Source organism: Sarcophilus harrisii, chromosome 4, assembly GCF_902635505.1.
Source record: "Sarcophilus harrisii chromosome 4, mSarHar1.11, whole genome shotgun sequence".
NCBI classification, from domain to species: domain Eukaryota; kingdom Metazoa; phylum Chordata; class Mammalia; order Dasyuromorphia; family Dasyuridae; genus Sarcophilus; species Sarcophilus harrisii.
Genome location: NC_045429.1, coordinates 49218439 through 49245406, shown reverse-complemented (window position 1 = coordinate 49245406; position 26968 = coordinate 49218439). Strand labels below are relative to the sequence as shown.

The 26968-nt window shown below is 34.0% G+C and overlaps 1 protein-coding gene across 3 annotated transcripts in view; it reads right to left on the bottom strand.

Annotated features, from left to right (window-relative positions):
- Window positions 1–26968, bottom strand: part of ATF6 (activating transcription factor 6) — a 185183-nt gene that overhangs the window by 52397 nt on the left and 105818 nt on the right. For all 3 annotated transcript variants that reach the window (XM_031936786.1, XM_031936788.1, XM_031936787.1), the window contains one exon: window positions 3803–3887. In XM_031936786.1, the coding sequence (XP_031792646.1) occupies window positions 3803–3887 (85 nt within the window). The remainder of the gene's footprint in view (window positions 1–3802; window positions 3888–26968) is intronic.

Here is a 26968-nt window from a genome sequence, read left to right as displayed (position 1 = left end):
GACTGCTTTTCTTCAGTTCGATTCTTCTGAACACACTTGTGTGTCTAAATGGATTTATGAGAATTTTCATGTCACTTTTCTTTTCTCAATTCTCTAAGTTGATTCATATAAACAGCCATGAGAAAGATAAACAGATGGCTTGTTTACTGCCCAGGATAGTCCATATATACCTCTATAACCTTAAAATTGACACAGAATGCTCAACATTTTCTACCCAAAATTTAATTTGCTTGGGATCTTAATAGGATTTTTTTTTTAAACAACAAAGAGAAGTCTGCTTTCTTTGCAGGTATTAATTCAGTACTCTGAGACACTTAATATACTGATAACACTACTAATTTTTCATCAGTGAATGGAAGTAAGAAAGGAGAATCTATTTCTACTACACTTTCTTATCAGGGACTTTCACTATATAGTGAGCATTCTGTTAAATACTCAGGGGTTCACATGATGAAGGTAGTCGACATCTTTTAACTTTAAAAAGTATTTTAGCTAATGTGGACAAGCAAGATAATGAATAAGAAAAAACAAATGCAAATGTAAACAAGTACACAACTTTCAACAATGGTACAAAAACAGAATTAAAATGTTGGTGGTTGGAAATGCCTGCAATAACAGGCAACCCTTTTTATTTAAAAGTATTTCCTGACCTCCAGTTAATATATGTCTGCCAATGGTAGTGATTATGAAATCACTTGTTACTTTCAAGCGCATCTATCCATGACAATGCTTAATAATCAATACATAGATCTTTCTTTACCTTTTGTACTAAATTTTCCCATGGGAATTATTTCTTGAAAATTACATTGCCTTATTGGGTGAGGAATAGTCAGTAATAAAACACTTTTGAAGAGGAACAAGGTGAAAGGAGAGAGAATTAATGAAAGGAAATACAGATAGCACTTAAGGCTAATTACCTATTCTGTTGGAATCTTTACAAATTTTAAGTCATTAGAATTGATAGAGACAATAATTATCTAATTTAGCATGGTTCATATGATTGATTTGATCTTACAAGGAGATGTTATGGGCCAGAATAAACAAGGTACTAAGTAGAATTGATAGACAATAATGCTTATGTTCACACCTTTAGAGAGCTCATATAAGCAAGAAGTATTTAAGTACTCATTGGAGTTCACAAGTATGGGAGATTCACACATTAACTGTGTAACTTTGTGAATTCACACCTCCCTTGAAGCTCTTAGGGCCAGAGAGCACTCTGGGAGAAACCCATAATCCCACTCTCTCAGAAGAGAGCATCTATAAGAAACAGACAGAGGCTCTCTCAGGGAGTTGAACTGAAAACATTGAGAGGGAAGCTTCAAGTCAGTTCAGGAGAAGCCCTCTATCGGAGACGCAACCAGATTCACTTCATCTCATACCACTGTGGTGGCTGGGCTCCTGCACTTCCCCCACTGAGACCAAAGCTGGTTGGAAAGGCTCTCCAGAAAGCTGCCCAGCCCCAGGCAAGGAGGTGCTGGCTGGAGGCTGAAGAAAGCAGAGGCAGAAGCAAGGGACAAAGCTGCAAGAGCTCTTAGAACCAAGGAGAGAGAGAGGCCTCTAAGAAAACTAACCAGGCTATATTGGAGACAATAAAAGATCTGAACTTTTAGCACCTGGCTGCATTTGGGTGATTATTTACTTGTAACTGAAACTAAGGCTGCCTCCAGAAAACCTCCCCAGGAAACCTCTCTCCCAGAGAGAACTCTTATATTTTAAAGAACAAGAACACCACACTATTCAACAATGATTCTATTAGTATATGTTTGGAAAAATGGCCTTTCTCACTGTTCTGTGCTGGCTCTATGTTTGGTGTATACAAATAATCGTAGGAAGGATTAGGGTAGGGGTCCTCAAACTTTTTAAATAGGGGGCCAGTTCACTGTCCCTCAGACTGTTAGAGGGCCGGACTATAGTAAAAACAAAAACTTTGTTTTGTGGGCCTTTAAATAAAGAAACTTCATAGTCCTGGGTGAGGGGGATAATCGTCCTCAGCTGCCGCTTCTAGCCCACGGGCTGTAGTTTGAGGACCCCTGAATTAGGGGGTAGAGTAAGACGAGGCAGACTCACTTTTCGGCAGGAAAAGGAGGAGAGAGATTGGTGGCGAGCCTCCCGCAGTTTTGTCCATCTCCTTTACTTCTCCCCCTAAAGACCAAGAACTTTTACTTAACCTGACTCTGGCTGTTCCTGAGGCCTCCAGAGAGCTAGCCTAGACTTTACAAAAATGACCTCTATGTACAAAATATATTCATAGAAACTCTCTTCTCAGGACAAAAAAAATTAGAAATTTGAGGGGACGTCCATCAACTGGGGAATGGCTCGTTAAATTGTGGTTTGTGTTTATGATGGAATATTATTGTTCTATGAGAAATGATGAGTAGCATATTCTCAGGAAAAAAAGAAAAAAAAAAAAAAACCTGGAAAGTCCTCCATGATCTCAAGAAAAGTAAAATCTACTGTTTACAAAGTAATAGCAATGTTCCAGAATGACCAGTGGTAAATGACTTTGAAGGGCTTATGATGAAAAATTCTATCCATACCCAGAGATGAAATTGATTGTGTCTGAATACAGTGAAGCATTCAGTCTCTCTCTCTCTCTTTTTTTTTTTTTAAACAATTTTTCTTGAAGGTTTTTATTTTCATTAGGGAGGAGATTTATGCTTCCCTCCCTCCCTCCCTCCCAACCTGACTTTTATGGGAAATGTTTTTGTCTAACTTCCCAAGTGGTTTCTTAATTGTGGATAAGGAAGAGAACCTAGAACTCAAAAATTTAAAAAAACAAATGTAAAAAAAAAAATGTTTTGAATGTAACTGGGGGGGAAATATTAAATAAATAAAAAAAGAAAATTATGTAGTGTTCAAAGATTCTTCATCAGTTCTAAATTAATTGGTTTTAATGAGTATATAGAAGCTTAGAGTTAGAGACAAATTTCACTGTGGCTATATATATAAGGTTGCAAGATAGAAAGCCTTTATTTAATTATTCTGAAAGCCTTGGATTAAAAAAGTCTTTTTATTTTTATTAAAAAGTGATTATACAGAAAACATTCTAAAGTCTAAGGCATGAAACCTCTCTATATTAGGAACTACAAGTCTAAGCTATAAGGAACTCACTATAGATATTTAGTTATAGATTAATACAACATAAAAATGTCTAAATGAAGCAACAACTTATATTGTTCTTAAAAGACAGAAATGTTCCTCCTGTCACAGGGTTTCCTTTTCATCTAACACCAGAAACCACATTTTTATATAAAATATTGAAAAGGTGTTTAGATCACAAACCAAGCCATAAATACCTTTTAAAACTATGATACAGAGAAACTAAAAAATATTATTAGTATAATAGAATAACTAATCACTAACATTAATTGTAAAATTCACAGTACTGTGAGATATTCAAGTACATTATAGCTACAATATGGGAAAATATCTTGTAAGTCCTAAATACTTATATTACAAATAAACTTTTGGAAAACAACCAGCTTATAACTGGAGGGGGTTTTTGCTATATAAGAATAAAGAAGGCATTAAGAGAATAAATCAGAGGAATGGAAATTTTTTCTTACCACTACTACTATTCCTCATCCTACACAGAATTGAAAATTACTGAAAATACACAATCACAACTGAATGATAGAACTTATTAAAACATGAATAGGAGGATAATGTTTAAATATAATATAACAAACGCTAAATAATGATCATTTGAACATTTGAAAAAATGTTTTTAAAAAAATGTTTAAAGAGCACTGGCTTAAAAAAAACTCTGATACAGTTGATAAATATAAGTTTCACTTACCATTTATGTTTATTGCTGGCAAAACTATTGACATCTTTGGTCTTGTGGTCTTGTTATGGGTGGTAGCTGGTAATAGTAGATGATCCTAAAAATAACACCAGAGAGAAATGTGTTATATCAGGCAGTAAGGTTTAAAGCTAGAAGTTAGGAGTTAATATTCATAATACACTAAAACTTCCTATTTTTATTTTTTGAATTGTGAAAACCAAATAATAATGAATACCACAAAAGGACATTTCCACATAAAAAGGTAAAGAGAGAAGGCAAATATTAGTTTGTATTTTTAAAATAATATTCTAAATTCTCTTGTGCATTTTTGAAAATGCTTTAATGACTCTTTTTAATTCTTTTTGGAGGGGCATCACTCTCACTACTTTCCCTCTGTCATATTACAGTCTCTTAAAAACTAATACTTCCTATCACCTAGCACAGTTCCTGACCCACAAAAAAGTATTAAATAAATGCTTATTGGGTTAAATTGAATGCAAATAAATTTCAACAAGGGGTAAACAGAAAATAACTCATAGAGGAAGTGGCTATCACTTAAGACAATGTAGATATCCTCAAATTTTAATTATATTTTCTCCCTTAAACTTTTCTAGAAATCATAAACTCTTTTAAGTAGTTTCAAGTCATCAGAAAATGGAAGTGCCTTTCCCAAACTGAACAATAAATGCAACTCCTGATTTTAAAAAAGCTTACAAAGTAATAAGATTAACTAGGATAAATAAGTAATGAAGAAAGGAAAAATGTGAACATAATGTACCTTTCAATATAAATGCGTTGATTTTGGCTTTCATGCTTTCTACCACCTACATAGACTTTGAGATGCCAAAACTAAAAATCAGCAAGTCTACATCCCGATGTAGCTGAGTATGAATATATTTAAGAATATATATGTGTGTATGACCATATTGTCTAAGATAGATACAACTGATAAGGGTTACCTATTATTTTGCATTATCTACATACATTTTTCCATAATGATGTAATTTGATTTATAGAAATTTTATAGAAAATGATGAGAATATTAACATCATTTTAGTAAAACTAGTTTAATTAGGCCAAATAATAATTTCACAGGTTTGCCTGAATAGCTTTTTGCTAGATCTCATTCAACTATTCATTCTTTCAACAAGGATTTATAGATGATGATGGCAATGATTATGGTCATACAGCATTGATTAAAGATTTATCACATACTAGACGCTGTGTTCAGTGCTAGAGTGAGGGTAAAGCAATTGATACAAATGTGTTATAAGAATACAGTTTCACATATAATCATCTTTCTTGTACTGTTATAGAATGCTTGTTTTATTTCTTAAATAAATTTTAAAAAAATTTAAAGTGAAGGATATGAAAAGCATATCACCACTGAGGCACATAAAGCAACATTATTGCTTGTACTTAATGTGTTTTATAGCAAAATTATCAGTCTGTAATTTTTATAAATTTTTCAGGAATATTTTCATAGAAAAAAAAACTTGGTGAAATCATTCTATTAGATTCTGAGGGTGGTATTCTGAGGGAGTTCTTGGCAAAAAACACATGGTTAGATATAAAGCTTATGCATTTCTGGGATATTTTGTAAGATACCACATTCCAAACAAGAAAAAAATTAATTTCTTGTTCTTAATATTAACTGAAAGAGTTTAGCTTTTATAATTTAAATATAATTTTATGCTATGAAAACTGAATGGGAAGACAATTGTAAAATATAATCCCTCCCCCTAGTTCTTTACATCTTCAACAAACCCTAAGTTTAAGGACATTGCTAAAATAAACACAATTAAACAGCACTGGTCATGGGATAAGGATAGTGTCAGACTTAATGTTGCATTTCCTGCTGAGATCTAGTTTCCAGTAAAAAAGTCATTTTAGAAATATAGGTTTATGAATATTACATCTTTCTCTTTTTTGTTAAATTTTAAATTAGCTATTAGAGGAAAAACATCCGGAAAACAACTTTTTAAAATAAAAAGAATCATTTCTTGAACACATATGTAATGAATAGTAGCCTAGATTAATATATCAATGTATAATTAATTATTGAAGTTTTCAAAACAAACAGAAAAGACTTTAATTTAAGGTTTTCACAAATTTTGCACCTTGTTCCAGGACTTTGAGCTCTGATAGGTGAATTTTTAACTTATCCTGTAATTAGGTCTCTACCTTCCTTCTAGATCAGAACTTCTTAAACTTTTTCCACTTGCGACTCCTATTTGCCCCAAGAAATTTTTACATGACTTCAGATATATAGGTATATAAAATAGGACACAAACATTTACTGATAATAATTCATCATTTTGTGACCCCACATTCAGTTACAAGACCCCATCAATTTTAGAAGCTGGATCCTGGACCATTTTCCAAATCATGTGTCCATATAAGTTACCATCCATTCTTCTTTGTATTTTGTCATAACCAATTAAAACATATATTCCTTAAGGACAAGAACTGTCTTATTTGCCTGCTAGCATTTAGCATAGTGTGTGAGACAAAGTAATCATTTAATAAATACTTATTCTTCTATTCCTTTCAAAAGTCACTCAGGGTTAATCAGGTAATCTGGGCATTAGGAACTACCATGTAAAAATTGTATGAGGAAAAACTTGTACAGCACAGGTTCATAAAGCATTCATCTCTCATTAAACCATATTTAGTGTTTTAGTTTCTTAAGCACTGATTTGTACTTAGGTAAAGGAATAAAAAAAAGAAATTTCAGCATATCTAATTGCCATGTGCCTGTTTCCATTTCTATCCTCTTTCTACAAACAGCACAACTTATGTCCAGAGGCAATATAAAGATTCTGAGATTCTTAGTCCCTTCAAACGTCTTGAGTTCATTCTTTATAGATGGATCATTTTCTGTATGGAGAATGTCATCCATCTGGGATAACAATTATTAAGTATTTACTAACAGTAAACAGATAGGTTCTGACAATAAAAGATACAAAAATGGCACATAGTTAAGTTAAATGGTGAGAAACAGATTATAAAAATGCTAACTATAAGTGCTGAAAAGAATCCAAAGAAGAGAGAGATCAACAAGGGCTGTTATATTCAGGGAAGGTTCTAATATGGTTCATAGAATATTTCTTATGCTACTAAGTCAAATTTCATTTAATTACCACATATAATATAATTTTCTTATTATATTTTCCAATTTTTTACTTGAGTAAGATATTAATGCACTAGCAAAAGAATTCTAGTTCAAGAGAGGAAAGTAAAACTATTAAAACATTTCAGCAAAATTCATTCATTTTCAGAAAGTCCATCATTAAATGCAATTTAAAATTACCCAAATATAATAAAAGCATGAAAAGATGAGAAGCAAAACTGCACCAAGAGCCTTTCTCATTAGAATTAAAGAGGAGAGTATTCTCGTCCTGCTTCAAGAAGACATCACCAATCACCAAATAAAATTTTCAGATTAAGTTGGAATAGCCTGAGATGCCATCAGAGACTAAATGGAATGGATCAGTATTAAAATCAACAGTTACTTAGTTACTCTTTATTTACAACATTTAGATAACACCACCAAAATATTTCACTCTAGACAATGAGTTTGAGATAAAAGGTTGTGCAATATTTAGCATGAAAAGAGAAGTATTTTCCCCTCTAAAGACTGAGTCTCTCCACACTAGCATTGCCCTTTAAAGCTCAGAATTTCAGAGTTCAAGAAATTATCTGGTTCCCAACAGAAGAGACTATAAGCATACACCACCAATCCCAGTAACATATTATTTTTAATTGAGTCCTGCTTAACATTTACAGAGTCTTCAGTAGAAAAATTATGAAATCTGACTATATCTCAGAGCACACCATTTAATTCTATAACATTCATAAGTGCTTACTCTAAAAAAGCACTGTTAACTCACATTAGAAATGTCCCACATTTTATAACACTTATATAGATAACTTTAATAAGTCCATTAGAAACATCAAAATTTTTCAGATTTTCAAAATATTACATGAAAGTCTGAAGTCATTATCAACTGACAGAACAGGAAAAGGCTTCATGGAGTAGGTGGTATTTCAGTTGGTTTAAAAGACAGCTAGAGATTTAATAAGCAAAGAGATAAAGGTATATGTAACAGTGTGACTAAAGAAAGGCATAAAAATGAAAAAGTATCTGCAGAATATTTTTAAGGAACAGTTTAGTGCAACACTGAACATGTGGAATGAAATGAGTTTAAACTGGAAAGACTGGGGGAAGGGGGGGAAGGGAAGGGGACGGAGGGGAAAGAAGGGTTAGACTGCAGAAGGCCTGGAAAGCCAATGTGAACAATCTCAGTCAGAGATGGCACAAAGCATCTGAGAGTAAATGTCACATTTTTACCTGAATGAGGACTACTGTGGCAATATGTAATTAATTAAAAGGTGAATATGTTTTGAGTTTCTTATCAAATGTTGAAATGATTTACTTGATTACTTAGAAAACTAATAAGCTTAAAATTTTAAAAAAGATTGGAGTCCACTTCCATGATAAAGCCATGACACACACACTTTTTAAATATATTGGCTAGATCTGGGATTTAGAATTGAAAGGAACTTTAGCAATCACTGAATCCAACCCCCTCAATTTTACAGATGAGGAAATACAAGTTTCCAAAAAGGTGAAGTGACTTGGGTGCCAGTCTGCAATAGATTGCCCACCTTTAATTAGCATGTACTAAGTAGTTCACTGTACTGGAAGACACAAAATTTAGTAAAACATAGTTCCTATCCCCACAGAACTCCTAATCTATAGTAGGGAAGAATAATACATATACACAAATAGACACAATACAAAATTATACTTGGGGTGTGCATAACAGAAGCAGCAAACCAAAATTATGAACAACAGAAGCCAGGTATTGATTTATCTGAGTGAAAGAAAAAGGATTTGACAGCAACTTCTTTTTTATGTGAATTGGAGCTCTAAAATAAAAAATTTAAAGATCTGTTTTCATAGCACCAGAGAAGCACAGATTTAGACCTGGAAGGGATCTCGGTCATCTAGACCAAGCCCTTCATTTTACAGATAAGAGGTGAAGCAATTTGCTCTATCATATATAGGCAGCAACAGAAACTGCATTTGAACCGAGATCCTCTCACTCAAAACCCTGAATTCGTTCCACTACATTATGAAAATGTCATCACTCTTTGTTTCAGAAAATAACTCTAGAGTCTCCTCTGAGAAATAACTAATTGTATTGTGGTTTCTTTAATCTATTTTTGTGTCCTAAAATGTTTCTGTTCTTTAATGGTATGTCATCTCACATACTGTCTTTCAGGTCAAAGATGAAAATAAAAGACATTTCCTTTTTTAAAAAAACTGGTATGATAGGAGAGTTAAAGCAGTAATAAATACTAGGCAACACCCTTACTTTAAAATTTTTCTCATCTGTAACCACTAAGCTCTCTGTTGATTTTCCAGTAGTTAGAGAAATTGTTGAATTGGATCCAATTCTGTCCATTCATTGAAGCAATGGTAATTAGAAATTTGAAATCACACAAAAATCTGACATATCCTGAAAATAAAGTTTGTGGAGGCAGTAAAATTAAGTAAATTGTGACTATTAAAAAAAACTATAAAAATTTTCTGGTCTAGAGCTTCCCATCATATTAAAAACATACAAAATGCATTACTCATCCTCAATTTGGAAATAGCTAATATAAATACTAATATGAATGCACTATTTGTGTCATTAATGTATGCAGTAAAACTATAAACCAATAAAAGAAAACTTACAGGCTTGCATCTGCTCCATTAGTATGTGTCAACCAAAGGGAGAATAAATCAAAATTATTACTTCACAGCAGATGGCCATACACTGAGCCAAGGTTTACACTTTGACAGAATGACAATTTTGGCACTCACCTCAAACCTGATAGCCCTGGCAAGGTCACCAGAAAAAGAACAGCCTGAAAGCCCTATGAGCAAGTTCAGCGTCTGTGTTAAAGCTTTGGGGTCCTCGTCAAACTCTACAATTTTTCTTTAAATTAGAGCCAATAACCAGAGGCTTCCCCCTGTTTACTTACCAAGAAAAATGGTTATATAAACCAGCATATTTTAATGAAGGGGGGGTGTGTGTGTGTGTGTGTGAGAGAGAGAGAGAGAGATTTATAAAGACTATGAAGAAGACTATATATAAAGAAGACTAATAAGAGCTGATACTTACATGATGCTTTAATGTTTACAAAGTGTTTTTAAATGCAATTTCATTTGAGCCTCATATTTCTATAAGATACCAGAGGTATTATTATTCTTTACTTTACAGTAGGAAAATGAAGCTCAGAAAATGTGCCAGTGTTCAGAGAACTGTATCCAAAAGAGTCTAATCTATATTCAACAAGATTTTTTTTCTTTTGATCAAGTCAAATCAACTGTACCGTAGACGAAAATAAATTTGCAAGGACACACAAGGACCCTCTCCATGTTGAAAAGTTATTTCTTATTGATTTATATCACCCCCACAAACTAGGCAATCAAAATGTAGAACTCTATTGACTGAAAAAAGAACTTAAAGATACAGAAGTGTGTGAATTTAAGATGAAATAATGAAAACCCTAAAACTTATTATAAAACATCTTTGTTTTTGAGTGCCAATAATGTGGCAATCATAAGAAATATCTTAAGGATCAAAAGCAAAATGTATCAATAACTTTAACATGTGAGAGTCTGTCACACATAATGTTTACAAGATGTTTTACTTCAGAAAACTCACTATACTCCTAACTGCTAATAGGAAAGTGGATTTCCTGAGGATTGAGCTGCATAGCACATAACACAATCAAAGTCATGGGCCATAGGCCATAGGAACCCAGTTCATTGGGTTTAAAAAAAAAAATACTACAGAGAAAATTTAAATATGGATTTAAAAAACTGTTTTAAAGCAAAACATCTTCAGTCTTTGGATGTGTGTATGAAAGAAGTAATACAAAACTCCTTGATATGTTGTATAAGTAAAATTGGGGTAAAGGCTGGCTGGCACATTAGATTGTGGAGCTCCACGAGTTTATAAATTCCTGAGCAAAGACTCTCAGAGAAGGTGCAAATCCACACAAGTGGTATAGTTTACAAAAATGAAGTATGAGACATATAAATGTAAAGGTTGGAACCCAATGGAATCCCATTGGGCATATGATCTAGTATGTACATGGTTAGGGTGGAGTATAGAGGAATGGAATAGAGAAGTTATCATTCCAGCTGACAAGTCTGATGGGCACAAAACAATTCTTCCAGTGTTATCTGACTGAATCTGAGGGATTGCCCTCATTTTGTATCTCCAAACTTCTCTATCTTTCAAGGATCTTTATTTCTTTATATTCACCCTTGCTTCACTGGAGTTTCTTTACTCTAAAAAGCATTTCTAGTCTTGAGACACCCATAGAAATTAATGTGTCCCTAGAGTATACTTTAGGAAACAGTACTCTTGACAACTAAAAACATAAACAGGAAAAAAAATATAATAAAGAAAAATTCTGTGCCGCTTAAACTTTAACGACCAGCTGGAATAACTTGATTCATCTGCATTATTAGGCAAAATTTTGCCTCTTGGCATTTAAAATCTTGGGTTAGCAAAACAGCCAAATTACAAACTTATCCACATTGAGAGCAGAGCTTTGTCAGCTATACTTCTGTTCAGGGTGACTAACAAAGATAATTTGGCCTTTTTGCCATAAAGTAGCATAATTTGCTAGGGAAACCTCTGCACAAATGGCCTTTAAAAAGTCCCTTAGACAGTTTCTAGCTCAGCAAATTGATCTACAATAATTTGTAAATCTATATTAAAATTATTGGGAAGAGGGGTCTCCCCAATTCAGGATTATGCCTAGGATTATGGAATTTACACATTAGAATGAGCCTTAAAAGTCATCTAGACCTTTTTACTAAAGAGTAATTTTTTCTACAAAACTTATGATAAATGGTTTTTATCATGCTTAAATGGTTTGATAAAGAAGTGTTTATTTAAAGACTTCCACTGAAATTCACCACCTCTAAAACAACCCATTTCACAACTGGATAGCTCTAATTCTTTTTTCAAATACACTTTCCCCTATTCTGCTTTTTATTTTTTTGCATTATGTAAATTTCCCTTTGCCCTTTCCCACACTCATTCTTTATATCAAATAATTTTTTTTAAAGAAAGAGAAGTATTTAGCAAAATCTATAAATATATTGAAAAAGTCTGAAAATATATACAATGTTCCATATCTATGGACCTCCTACCACAGCGAAGGAATGGGATAAAAGTATTTTCTAATATGCCTTTTATGGGACTACGCTTTTTCTTGGTAATTTTGCAACTTTTACTTGATTGTTTTTAAGATGCTTTTCATTCCATTTACATACTTGTAGTCTATATATGTATTGTTTTCTTGATTGTATTTGCTTCACTCTACATAAGATAAAAAAAGTCTTTCTATGCTTTTCTGTATTCATATTTGTCACTTCTTATGGTAGAATAATATTCCATTGCATTCACAGAATGGGATGTAGATACTGCCTTATAGCCAGGGTGAGATAAAGTGGTCCAGTCTTTAAAAAAAAAAAAAAAAAAAAAAAACTACTACTATAAATACATAGATATACCAGCATCCTTTATTTTTTCAGTGACCAACTTGAGTATTTGTCTACATGGGTAATTTTTGGATAAAAAGATATGAATATTTTAGCCATTTTATTATTTTGCATAATTTCAAATTGACTTCCAGAAGAGCTATATTGTTATAATTCTATGAATAATATATTAATATGCCAGTCTTTTCATAATCTCTCCAACACTGACTAGTGTTATTTTTTATCATTTTTGCCAAGTTGCTTATTGTGAGGTAAAAATCTCAGGACTGTTTTGATTTACATTTTTCTTTTGAGAACTGCTCATATCCTTTGAACATTTATTATTAAGAAATAGCTTTCAACATTACATATTTCCATTTGGACATCTCAAATTGCTGACAATTTCTATTCAATAATTTCTACCAATTATTCTTAGTTAACAGAAATGAGTATTAATAACCAATGATATGGAGAGATTCACAGCTCTCCTCTTTTTCTAAAATTCTGATTTTTAAGTTCAGTTTCATGAAGAACACTGCTTATACTGACATTGGACTAACTTTCCAGTTCAGACTCCACTCAGGTAGCAACTGTATTCTATTCAGGCTCTGGGTAGGACCCAAATTCTTTGAGTAGATTACTCAAGGCTGGTGATGGTCTGAGTAAAGAGGTAGTCTCTCAGTCTTTCATTGTACACATTATTCTCTCCTTAATTATTAACCAATCCGGACTGATTTCCACTTTTGGGTAACCCACTCTACTGAAGGATATGTTAGCTCTATACCATCAGATAGTTCCAGGCAATTGTTCAAATAAAATTTCCTTTCTGGGTTTCCCTTGATTCTTGTGTTGGTTTTCAAAGCTTTTCCTCAAGGCTGATATTTTCAAAGGAAAGTTTGAAACTCCTATGTTCCATTAAAAGTCAATTTTCCTCTGTAAGATTATACTCAGTTTTGCAGGCTGGGTTATTCTTGGCTGTAATCTCTTTTCTTTTACCTTTTGAAAAACTATTTCAAGATCTTTTTTTATTGTTCCTACATAGTTGAACTGCCTCTTTTGAGATACTTAATACTTTTTTTTTTCTGTGATTTGGGAGTTCTAGATTTTGGCTATCAATTTCTGAGTTTCTTCCCTTTGAGTTCTTTTCAAATGAAGATTTAGTAAATTCTTTTTATCTTTGCACAGTCTTTTGGTTTTAATAGATTTGAGGTGTAAGATTTCTATTTGTTTGTTTTTAGTTCATGGTTTTCAGAGAGTTCATCAATAATCATTGAATTATCTTTCTGCTTTGACTTGTTTTTCAGATCAGTTGTTTTTTATATATCTTCTAATATTTCTTACTGCTTCATGAAGCTGTTGATTTTGGTTTGGTCTATCTTAGTTTTCAATAATTCCATTGCTTTGGTAAAATCCACCATTTTTTTCTTCAAAGCTATTGAGCTACTTCCTTAAGAATTTTTACTTCATTTTAAAAATTGAATTTCTCCCAGACATTGTCATCCCTATGGAAAATCCATTTTTTTTTTTTCCTTTTAAGCTTTCAAAGTTCCCCAAGTGCTAAGATCCTGGGGTATTCTAAAGAAAGAAATGACTGTTTCTCTCTTATATTAATAACTAATTATTGAATCAGATTTTTCCCATTTTCTTCTTCTTCATCCAGAAATCAACCAGTGTGGGAAACAAACCAGGGTTTTCTGCTCACTTTTTTAATCAGACAGGTCTAGAAAAATGTGAATCCTTCCTTTTGTCAGACCAATGATGTGGAAATTGTTAAGTCTCTTTGACTAACATTTGAGTGATCCAAGTAAAATACCCAAACACCCTCACTGGAATATAGCCCAGTCCCTCACTGTAATATTCATTCTCTCATTAATTACTAATGAATCAAAACTGATTGCCACCCTCAGGTACACCTACTTTTCCAAAGGCACATAAGCTGTGAGCCCACCACCATGAAGGGTCATTGTCATTTGAGAGTGCCACTGATCTTTTTTTTTTTTTTAATTAAACATATTAGCCTTATTGACAGCATGATCAGGTTACCCAGAACCTTGAGCTAAAAAAAATCTCACTAACCAATCTGTCTCTTGAGCTAAAAAAAATGTCACACTAACCAATGTGGGGACATTTGATCATCCTTGGTTTTTCTTAGAAAAGCCTTCTGTTCTTGCTGCCTTTGGACACAGTCTTGCAGGCTATATTTTGGTTCTTCTGCAGGTCACCTTATTTGAGGTGCCACTATCCTACTGCTTAGGCTTTAGCCTGATTTTTTGTGCACTTCTGGGGGTATAAGAACTATACATATTATAGTTTGTCATTGGATTTCTTTTTTATTTTGCATAGAGCAAACTTTTAAGGACTTACTGATTTATGAGAGAGTTTGGGTAGCCACTATAGCATGATGTTCTACTAACAAGCTCTTACTTATCCAATCTAATGCCCTTTACTCAACTCTCAGAGCCCTTAATTTCTGTTGTATATGACACTGTTAATCACCTTTCTTTGGGATATGGTCTCCTTTTTGTTCTCTCTAATTATGCTTTTTTCTATGATTGCTTCTTCTGTCTCCTTTACTGGATCAGTTTTCATCCATAGCATGTCCACTAAATGTGAGTTTACTCCAGGGCTCCCTTGTCCTGGATCCTCTTACTTTACTATCTGTACTCTTATCAGCTTCCAGGGATTCAATTATCATCTCTATATAGATGCCTCTCATAATGATATATCCTGTCTTGATTTCTCTTCGGACCTCATCACCAAATACCTACATGTTTTAAACTGGATTTCTTGTAGACATCTCAAATCCAACATGTCCAAAAAATTACTAATTTTATCTTTTCCTCTGAAACTATTCCTTCTTCAAATTTGCCTATTATTGTCAAATGTACCACCATACTTTCAATTACCCAGATTTGCAATTTAGATTCTGTCATTCTTTGAACTTTCACTCCAAATATTCAATCCACTGACAAATTTTGTCTTTTCACAACTTCTTTCCTATATGTTAATTTCTTTCCAACCATATAATCCTACTTCAGGGCCTTCTAATGTACTGGACAATTGTAACAGCCTCCTAGTTGGCCTCCCTGTCTCAAATTTCTCTCCCATTCAATCCATCTATCATAAAGTGGGAAAATGATTTTTCTAATGTGGAAATATAACCACATTAGCAATCCCACTCACTAAACTCAAACCTCCAGACCTAAATATAAAATCCTTTGTCTGACATTTAAAGATGTTCATTCCTGTCTCCATTTCTTTGTACTACCTATCCTCTACATTAATATTCTCTCTATCCTCATATTTCCACCTCACAGAATCCCTGGATTAAAACACCAGCCTTCAGGACACTCCATTCACCTCTCATTATCCCACTAGCCATGTTAGAGATTTCCCTTCTAAGATTATTTTTCATATACTCTAAATATGGTGTATATGCTTATTTATGTATATTCCATCTCTTCCATTAAGAAGATATCAGACCCTTGAGGGAAAAGAAAAAAATTTTTTTTCTTTGTATTTCCAGTGCTCAGTACTCTGCCTAAAATATATTAGCTAAATTAATAAACTTGACTAATTTCAGATTTTTTTTTTGCCAGTATAACTAGTCATTATTTAATAGAAACTAACTACTGGTCTGGCCACTCTGTAACTATTGAAAAGCTATTGATAGCTTTTAGTCAAAAGATCTTTTAGTGTTTTATTCCAACACCAACTTTTGTCTGTTATCAAACTTCCTTTTTTTTGCTAAAAAACAAAAACAAAAACAACTTTAAATCTCCCCAAAAGTAAAATTATATTATCTTCAATCTTATTAAAACATGTCTGGGTTAGGTGAATACTTAAACAACTACAATGTGACAGAAAAGTTAAAATGTATACTCAGTTCTGATATTGAATTATCATTGACCAAATGTTTGCAATGTAGTTCCTAACAGTATTTTACATGTCAGATATCCCTACCTAGAATGACTGACGTTTACCTTCCTATCATCTTATTCAGCTTCCAAAACCCTGCTAAAATATCAATTCTTTCCTGCCTACTCAGTAGTTCGTTCTGTCAGCTATGATGTATGCTGTACAAAACGTGGCAATCACCCTACATTGAGTTGGTGCATTTTCATGTCTACAGCTTCTATCTCTAACTGGATTATAAATTCTGGCTTTTTAATTTACTTTTTTGTTGCTGACCCACAGTCCCTGATTAATATGTTTCCTATACAATAAATAACTCAAAAATTTCTAAAAAATGAGAAAATTCCATAGTTCATATGAAAAAGTAAGTTTTACATACAGTTTACATATTTCTAAGGGGAAACAATAGAGTTCAGAGTTTATGATGACACTTCTCTTTGTGTATCTTGCAGCTTTTGACTGAAGGTAGCTGAGACACTATGGGTGAGTGTTTATTCACTTCAAGAGAACACGATCATCTGGAGAAAAAAACGAGGTCTTTTTCTAACTTTCTCCAAGACAGCAAAGAACATTAAATAAAAGCAAAGGCAAAAGCATCCAAACACGCCACTGGAAGATCTGCATCTCCCCATAAACAGCAATGTGAGGATCTCAAACAGTGGAAACATCCCTAACTAGATTAAAAAACATTCCCTCTTAATATCACAGACCAGCTGTTAAACAGATGCCCATGGAAATGGAGGCCATTACTTTAAGATTCCAGGTTCTTGTTCTACTGCTTAACATTTTTCTTATGTAAACTGCCAGAGCTCTAAAAAGGGAATTATCTCCAAACTGCAGTTAGTCTTCAAATCTGAGATTCACACAAGTCTAAGTGATGATAATGTAACTGATTAATCACTAAGCACTAGAAAGAGACAAGCTGGTCTGTGCTCCATATTGAAGTGCTAAGCCATTGAAATTAGATAAAAGAGCTTTCAGATTAGTTTTCAATGTAAATAAACAACCTGAAAAAGATGGGAGCATCTTAGCAAGTGTGTATTTTACAAATGAAAAATCTTTCCCCCCTTTTTTAAGGGAAAAATTGCTTTTCATTTTTCTTCCTATAATGACTTTTCTTGTTCTTACAATATAGCCCTTAAAACTCATACTTAAAAAAATATTTATGGAAGCTTTTTTTGTAGTAGCAAAGAACTAGAACCTTTTATATCTACTGAAAAATAGCTAAGCAAATTATATGATGCAATGAATACAATGGAATGTCACCATGCCATAAGAAATAACAAAATATACAGTTTGAAAGAAAACTGGGAAGACCCATATGAAATGAACAGAATGAAGAACAATTTATATAACAGGAAGACTGTAAAACAACTTTGAAAAATTTAGGAATTCTGAGCAATGAAGTGACTAATCATAACTTCAGAGGAACAATCAGATAAAAAATGCTACCTATTTCTTGAAAGAGAGATTATAAACTCAAGATGGACAATAAAACACATAATTTTAGGCATGGTCAATATGGAAATCTGCTTTTCTTGACTATTAATATTTGTTATAAGGATTTTTTTAATGAAAGGGGAGAGAATAAATGCTTTTAAATTCAAAAAATTAATTTAAAAGATTTTAAATGAATTACACTCATATCTTTTGAGCTATATCTTTTAAGCTATAAAATTCATAGATGGATCATGAAGACTATCTTAACTTCAAGTTCCTATATGTACAAACACTAAATATAACAAATATGCAAAAAGAGGTCCTGAAAAGGCTGATTATAAAATCAGGATATAACTTAAAATATACGGAAGAAAAAACTAGCGATCAATAGGTACCTAGGCAACAATTTAGAAGACACATTCTTTCTTTCCTTTTGTTTTCTTTTTTTTTTTTTTTTGGCAGATACGAACTTCTTAAGTAGTAATTTGTACAATCAGGAAGAGAGAGAGAGAGAGAGAGAGAGAGAGAGAGAGAGAGAGAGAGAAATCTCCATGTCTTCCAAGGAAATGAATACTGGATAAGAAGATGTAACCCCAGGAATATTCAAAGGCCTACATAGAGAAAGTATGATTCATAATCATAGAATATATATATTTACATTAGGCCCCTTCCACCCATATTAATTCATCAAATAAGGATATCAATTAGGCAATGTTTCTTGAAGTATATAATATGTGTACTAAATATGCCTAAAGTTTCTCTGGAATTTGTCAACTTTCCCCTTCATATGACATAATTATATATCAAACCAACTTTAACTAGATGGTTGATTAACATTTTAAAATTGCATTTTAGAAGCATACAAATGTAGAATTCATCCTACCTGAAGATTCTAGACTGAAATTCTAGTGGTGCTCAAGCCTATGTCTCTGACTCATGGGCTATCTCCTATTAATAGCCAACTGGAAAATGCAACTTTTATATATATATTTTTTCATGTCTATGTCCTCTTAAATACCACCTTTGCTTTTTAGCAATATTGTTGGTGGAATTGTGAAATAATCCAGACATTTTAGAAAGCAATTTGGAACTATGCTCAAAGGGCTATAAAACTGTGCATACCCTTTGACCCAACAGTGCCTTTACTACATTTGTATCCCAAAGAAATAATAAAGGAGGTAAAGGACCAATGTGTGCAAAAATGTCCATAGTAGCTCTTTTTGTGGTAGCAAAAAACTGGAAAATGAGTAGATGCCCATCAACGGGGGAATGGCTGAACAAATTGTGGTATATGAAGATAACAGAATATTATTGTTTTATAAAAAATGACAAACAAGTTGATTTTAGGAAGGCCTGGAAAGATTTATATGAACTGATGCTGAGTGAAACAAGCAGAACCAGGGATACATTGTACATAATTGTACATAATACAGCAAATTGTACATAATAACAGCAAAAATGTGCAATGATCAACTATGGAAGACTTGGTTCTTCTCTGGTTCCATGATCCAAAGCGATGGAAATTGGACAGAAAATGCCATCTATATTCAGAAAAAAGAACTAAGGACTGAATGTAAATCAGCACATGCTATGTTCACTTCTTTTTTTCTTTTCTTTTCTTTTTTTTTTTTTTTTTAAATCTCTCCCATGGTTTTTCCCTTTTGCTCTGATTTTCTCTCCCAAAATGATTCACAAAGCAATATGTGTTAAAAAGAAATACATTTTTTAAAAAAGGAAAAAAAGAAGGCATAGACAGAATAGTAAATACAAAATATTCCCCCCATATAAATCAGGGGTTCAGCCTCCCACAAAAACACAATCCCTGAGGATGGCTATAAACACAACAGTGGTGTTGCATTGTCTCAGTGTATTTCAATCTCCTTGGATGTACTATCTCTGTTGGACAGGTTGCTTCCTGGGCTGACTCCTCACATCTGTTCTTCTTTGCAACTTGATTCTTTATTGCCAGGGCTATCTAGCTACACTCACAACATACACATTCACACACACTCTCCCCCTCCCCCTTTGTCCGTTCCTTCCCCCCTCTCTTTCTCCTTTGTGTGTCTCTTTTCAACTGGGCAGAGGTCCCACTCCTCAAAACTGCTTCCAGTTTTATAAATGAATGCCTCTGTATATCATTGTCTTTTAGGAGGATACATCTCTGCTCAAGGATGGATGCTGTATCTCCTCTCAAAGGCTTAAGTGGGTTTCAGCACTAACAACTCGGTCTTTTAAAGTTTCTCAAAGGGGTGCCCAATTTTCTGCCCAAGCTTCCTTGAACTGCCTCAGAATATAAACATTTTGTTAAGGAATGAGAAGGTTTGACACTTGGCTAACATATTAATACATCATTATCTCAGTCAGCCATTCTGACTGGTAACTTAAACTAGAAATGCAAGGCAGCTGGCCCTCACAGACACTCTTAAGTGGATTCTTGATACTCGGTGCCCCTTGTCCTTTTTAGCAGCCTTATCCCTCCCTACAGGCCCAAGTCATCGACACTATCATCCTTTCGGAACCACATGCTCAGGGTGCTTTTAAAGAACCTTTCCACTCCCTCATAACTTAGTCTGTATTTCTGCTAGGTAAGTGAAAAACTAATTTTTGTAAATATGATGATGACATCATAATGCATTATTTGCTTCTAATAATGTAAAATTTAATACATATACTATTGGAAAATAAAAATGTAAATAAATTTACATAAAAATGTAAATTCACAGAGGGCCAACCTAAGTTCAGCTAGACTGAGCTTTTTCATGTTCCCCACAGAATAAGTCCTCTCCCACCTTCGTGCCTCCACATTGGCATCTCCATCTGAAATTTGCCCCATTCTCACCTCCAGCTCTTGGAGCCCCTTGTTTTCTCCGCTCAAATTAAATGCCACTGTCTATAAGATGTCTTTCCTAATCCACCAAGGCAAGAGTGTCCTCCAGGCCAAATTATACTCTATTCATTATGTATCTATTTCCTATGCATGTATATTCACACATATTTCTGCATATGTATCCAAGCACATGGGTACTTCCTCTAGGAGACAAGCTCCTTACAGGCAGGGACTGGTTTCTTTTTGTCTTATACTCTCAGCTCAAGGAACACACCAGGTGCTTAATGGATGCAGGAGTAATGCTACACAAATCTCCTCTGGTGGCTATTAAGGAGGCCAAGGAGGATGAGAAGTGGCAGATACAATCTAGTCCCAGCCTAGCTTTCCAGCCTTCTTACCTATCAGTGTCCTCCAAAAAAGTCTACGATCCCGCAGAACTGTCCTAGGGGCTCCTCCCCACACCAAACATCCAAATCTGACCTCTGACCCTGGAAGGAACTTACTTTCCACCTGGCCCTCTCAGAGCCCTAGCTTCCTCAAGTACCATCTATTACCACCAAAACTCTCTGGATCCCCTGGGACTGTCCCTTTTTTCTCAAATGATTGAGCACATGTTTACTTTTCACCCGTGCTATCACTTACTTAACTGTAAGGCCCCTGTTGGGAGGGAGAAGTTATGGACAAAGCAAGGGCTCTGGAAGCAGAGACTCCCAGGTTCAAATTCTGCCACTGCCTGTGCAATCTTGGGTAAGTGACAACTTCCAGGAGCCTGCTTCCTCCCCTCCCACATGAGGAGAGATGGTCTCTGAGGTCCCTTTCCCCACTCTGAATCACCGGCTATTGGCCCTTTTATCTTTGTACCCCCATCACGGAGCCTGGCACTTCTCCCACTGTTTAGTAAAACAGTCACGTGAATAAACATTTATTAAATGCTTCCTATTTGCTAGGCACTTTGGGCATCCAAAGTCAAGATTTATAAGTTAGGTGAAATTGAGCAAGGTGAGAAGAAAAAGGTCCCTGAGCTTGCCAACGGCAGGCTCCACATAAGCTCCTGGGAGGTTTTGGGTTCCTGAACAGGGGCGATAGGTCTTGCACTCACCCCTGAGCAGAGCACACTTGCTCTGCCATGAGTGCTGACAATCACATTTCTGAGCGATCTTAGTGACAAGGGTTCAGAGAAACGCGGTGTCCTCAACTGAACATTAGTTAAGCACATCAACTGCATACAGATGAACAATTTATTGCTAAATAAAGCATTTTTGGCAAAGCTATAAGAACTGTGGCCAATCATTTAGCTGCTATTTGCCTCTTCTATATGATGGAAATAATAATAGTACCTACCTTCCAGGGTTGTTGCGAGGATCACATAAGCTTATCATAGTGCCTGGCACTCTATAAACAAATATTAGCTATTACCATTATATAACTATCTTCAAGAATTTGAAGGCCTGCCATATAGAAGAAAGAAGTGATAAGCCAAGTTCATGTGTGAAGACCTCATATATAGTTACATTTCCTTTATTCATACTTTGCTCAGTGTTAGTTTGAGTGTATTTGCTCTATAGTCAAAGCTGTTAGGGTCCCATACATTTTTATTGTACAAGTGGCACACAGTTTACTAAGAAAAGCTTTTATAGTTATAGCTTATAACAACTAGTCAAATATTTTAAAATATTAACAAACAGTATACATAGATGTAATCTTATTTTTTAGACCTTTTAGCTACACAACTAGTTAATGCCATCTATGGGAAATCAAAAATGAATATCCATTCCCTTTTTTAAATTCTCTTTAAGTATACCTCCAATGTGAGTATACAGTGTTATCCTCAGAAAATCCCAAGATTTGTGATTTGACTATGCATTTAATAAGCATTTACTAGATACTTACCATGTGGAATCTACAAAAGAACTTAGGGTTAAGCCAAAAATTTGTGAAGTGAATTCTTCTAAATCCTAGAGATCTGTTCTCTAGTTGGAATGAATGATAGACTGTACTCCATGAACATGATGAAAGAGGAAAAATAATCTAATTTGTACTGCTGTAAGTCTATTTTTATGGAGATTAAAATCAAAACAAGATAAAGTTAAAAATCATTATACTTATAGGGTGTAACAAAAGTTTTAGTGCAATTTTAAGTTTTGTATAACTTTAATAGACTTTTGGGACAACCTATATAGTAGTTTTGCAACACAGATACTTGGAAGAATATTATACAGTAAAAAATAAGTCTATAAATTAGACAACAGTGCATTCATATTTGGGAACAAAAAGAATTGAGTATTTAATTAGCTATCTAAATCAATTGAGCCAAAATTATGAATCTAAAACTATCAAATTTGTGGTGTGAGTAGAGTAAGATTCTGTGGTAAGATTAAGAAGACATTTTAAAGTCATTAAAAATAGAATTACTGAAAGCAGAAATTGTTACCTGTGCATGACAGAAAATCTGTTACTAAATACTAATGAAATCAAGAAGCTAACCATACAACACGGTTCTCTATTATTTAGATATCATCCTAGAGATCAACATAATAATGCCACTAAGATTGTGGAGCAGCAGTCTGCCCTCAAACATAAGTTAATATATGGATTTATACTATATTTTAATTGGAAAAAACAAAAGTACTTAGAATTTGTTTCTATAGCTTGAGATGCAACATTGTATTAAAAGAATAACAAAAAAGGATAGACCAAATACTCTACTGTCTGCTATGACTTTGAACAAACAAAAAAGCAATATTTACTCAGGATATTCCATTGAACAGAAAAGGCCTAAGAATCTAAGAAGATAAATCGGCATGAGTCTGATTTTTAAAAAAAGCTGGAAGTTTGATTTTTATCAACGTTATCTTGGAAACTGAAATCATTTCAAAAGTTAAATATTTTATGAATCTGGGACATTTATTTAGATATCATCTCTAGAAATTTGTCACATAATTAGGGTATTCTAAAGTTATAAGATTGCACAGTACTGATATTAAATATTATAAGAGCATCATATACTTATTCTCTTTTGGACTTATGGTTTGTAAGCTTTTTAAGTAGCAGTAGAAATGTCAAAAGACATCCAAAATATTTTATTATCTTTTTCTGACTGAGCTAAATAATAAGTCCCAAAACTTATCAAAGCTTAATTTTCTTAGCACAATCAGTTAGAAAGACACAACTAACACATATTTACAGCCAAGAATAACAATTAGAAAGATCATTAATTGGGCTTCTATTTCAAGTTCTATTGTCAATTCTGTATGTTTCAATGAAGTGCTTTTGCCTCAGGCCTATGACTTCAGCAAATGTTCATTAGCACCTAACACACTCTTGACAATATTATAATCATCAGGACCTAGAAGTGTTAGAATTTAACATCAGGTACCTTTAACATGGACTAATATTTACTCAACAGTTTCATATACTGACAACTGTAATCAAATCATAAAGTTTCATTTAAAATAAGAAACTATTCCTGACAATGTATAAATAGAATCATCATTTATGAATTTGTTTACTATTATTTCCTATTGTGGATATTAAACTGCTTACTTTTTAAACATAACATATGACAGCATGAACTAGAATATCAAAGTCCCAAAAGTATATAATTCTATCTTGTTCATTTAAAAACCATTAGTTTTAAGCTATCTTTTCTTGTATTGATCTAGTACTTATTATCTCAGAACAAAAAATTACTTTTCTAAAGTATTTAGTCCATGTGATTCATTCCAATCTTCTTTTGGATATCACCTGATCATTTTAACAAACCAAATGAATTCTAACGGGAGAAATGGGTACTGTAATAAGTCACAGTACAACTGTAGTTTTCATATTCAATATTAATTCTTCAATAACCCTTTTATTACCAAGGAAATGAGAATCATGGAAAAAAATCACACTGCAGAAAGAGACTGGGTCCAAATCCTTCCTCTGATACCTGTGCCTTAGGAAAGCTGGCTAAGTCACTTCACCTCCATCTGTTACATGAAGGACTGTCTCTGAGAATCCTTCCAGTTATAGATTCTTTGATTAATAATTAATTTTGACATGTAATTACTGTCAAAGTCAAAGCTCCAAACATAATCTGTAAGGTTTTTTGAAGACAGCCACAAAAATCAACTAATTCAAGTAGCCTTTTGACCCTCTTTCCTTCTGGGAGGTCACTGACAGAAGTCACAGTTAGCTCGTTCTGACTTAAGAGTTTCTGTTCGTGCTGAAGGTATGGAAGAGAAGCTGAATGGAGATTTTTTCCCAACAGTCTTTGCAAACAGGAGGTGCTTAGCAAACTAACTGAAAAACAATAAGGTCAATGATTTTGCTTTATATAAAATACTTTTAATCCAAAAAATCTTAGGCCCTGTGATTCATTATCAAAAAATTCATTAATACTAAAAAAATTACTCAAAGATGAGCATTACTTAAGTTCCACAATGGGAAGGTTAAATGATTTTCACAATTACAGAGAATCACTTATGAAAAAGAAGCCTGTGGATGATTGCAAATGGCAGAGTACTAGGAAGCAATGCAGTTATCTTCTCTTCACAGATTCCTCCTAACAGATATAGAAAATGCACCAGCTGGGGAGATCCAGAAAAGGTCACAGTACGTCCTCTGTCCAAGTCAGCTAGGCAAGAGGAAGACAGACAGATCTGCCAACACAGGAGAATGTTGGGGCTGGATACAGAGGCTGCCATGAGTGAAGCCTTTCAGCACCTGGGGAAGGGCTATACTAGGGTAAGAGGTCTCAGATTTTTACAGGGCAACCCTAGACCAAAACTGGGGCACCATCACATGGCAAGTGCCTCCTGGCAATCTTAGTGACCACTATGCCAGCCCCTGGTCGCAGATGCAAGGCAATAACAACGGTAAAGGATTCTGTCCAAGGGTAGAGAGGCCCTGGGTGTAGAAGCTGACAATATCTGCAGAGTTGGTGGTGGTGGGACTGTGGCTGGCTTCAGGAACAAAGCGGGGTCCACTCAGCCCTATCTAAAGAAGAATGGAGAGACTATGAGGAGCCTACAATTCTCCCACTCTGATCTAAGACAGCTGTTCGGGTAACTGATAAGGAGTGGAACAAGGAGCAATCTACTCTTGCTCAGCTCTAAACCCAGACTGAGATTTGCAGAGTCAGACTAGGGGACAGCAACTAGATTCTGTCTTTTTAAGAGTCCTGAAAGATTGCAAGTGGACCAGTGAGGGCTAGGCCTCAAGAAAGATAGATTTATCTTCCTCACTTCACATCTAAACAGAGACACAGACTAGCTGTGTGATCCTGGGCAAGCCATTTAACCCTATCTGCCTCAGTTTCCTCATCTGTAAAATAAGCGAGAAAAGGCAAACTACTCCAGCAACTCTTCCAAGAAAACCCCAAATGAGGTCTCCCAAAATAGGGAGATGACATATGTGTCTCCTCTGAACTCTTATCATCATAAAGGGATATCAGAGAGGGAGCTCCAATTAATCTGGGAGTGATTGTTATTTTTTGATCTTAAAAATGGAAAGTGAGAGGAAAAAAACTACACTAGGAAAAGGGGGAGGAAGTTCAGAGAAAACTTTCTCATATAATCAAGGTACATTAGACAGGCAGGCAAATAGGGAGAAGGGGGAGAGTAGCCAACACTTCAAATGAACTAATTAAAAGTTCATACACACAAAGCTAGTTATAGAAATATATTTCATTCAACAGGAATATAGGAGATGGGATACAATTGTGATAAACTTTTTATTATCAAAGTGACCAAAAAGAATTCCAGATAGATGAAGAACTCAGAATGCAAGATGAGACAAGTATTTTTTAGGACGTAGCCAGTGTAGAGATTTAGTCTGATTAACTATATATGGAATATTTTTTTCTGTGTTCTCAGTGGCAGAAAAGGGGTTATGGGAATAAGGTGAGAAGGCAAATCCTACCTGAACAACCAAAAAAACAAATAAGAAAACTAGGGAACTCAGATAAAAACAAAAAATATATTTACTCATTCTTAGACTTCTTAACCAAATCACTCTTACTTTCAATTTCATATATATATATATATATATATATATATATATATATGAATATATCTATCTATAGATATATCTATAGATATATATATATATATATATATTTACCAGCTCTTACATACAACTATTTGCAAAGAGATGCATAGTAGTTAATGTAAGAGAACTGTTATTTTTTTAATTAAAAAATTCTAACAGTCATTTTAAATTTTGAGTTCTAAATTCTATTCCCCTGCCCTTTCTTATCCCACTTAGTGAAAAGGCAAACAATATATCTATTATATATGTGAAGATCTACAAGTTATGTTGGGGTGGGGGTGGGGGGAAGGCAAGAAAAATAAAGCAGAAAAAAAAACTTCAATATGCATTCAGAATTCATCAGTTCCTTCTCTAGAAGTGGAAAGCATTTTTCATGACCAGAAAAACTACTGATCAAATCAAC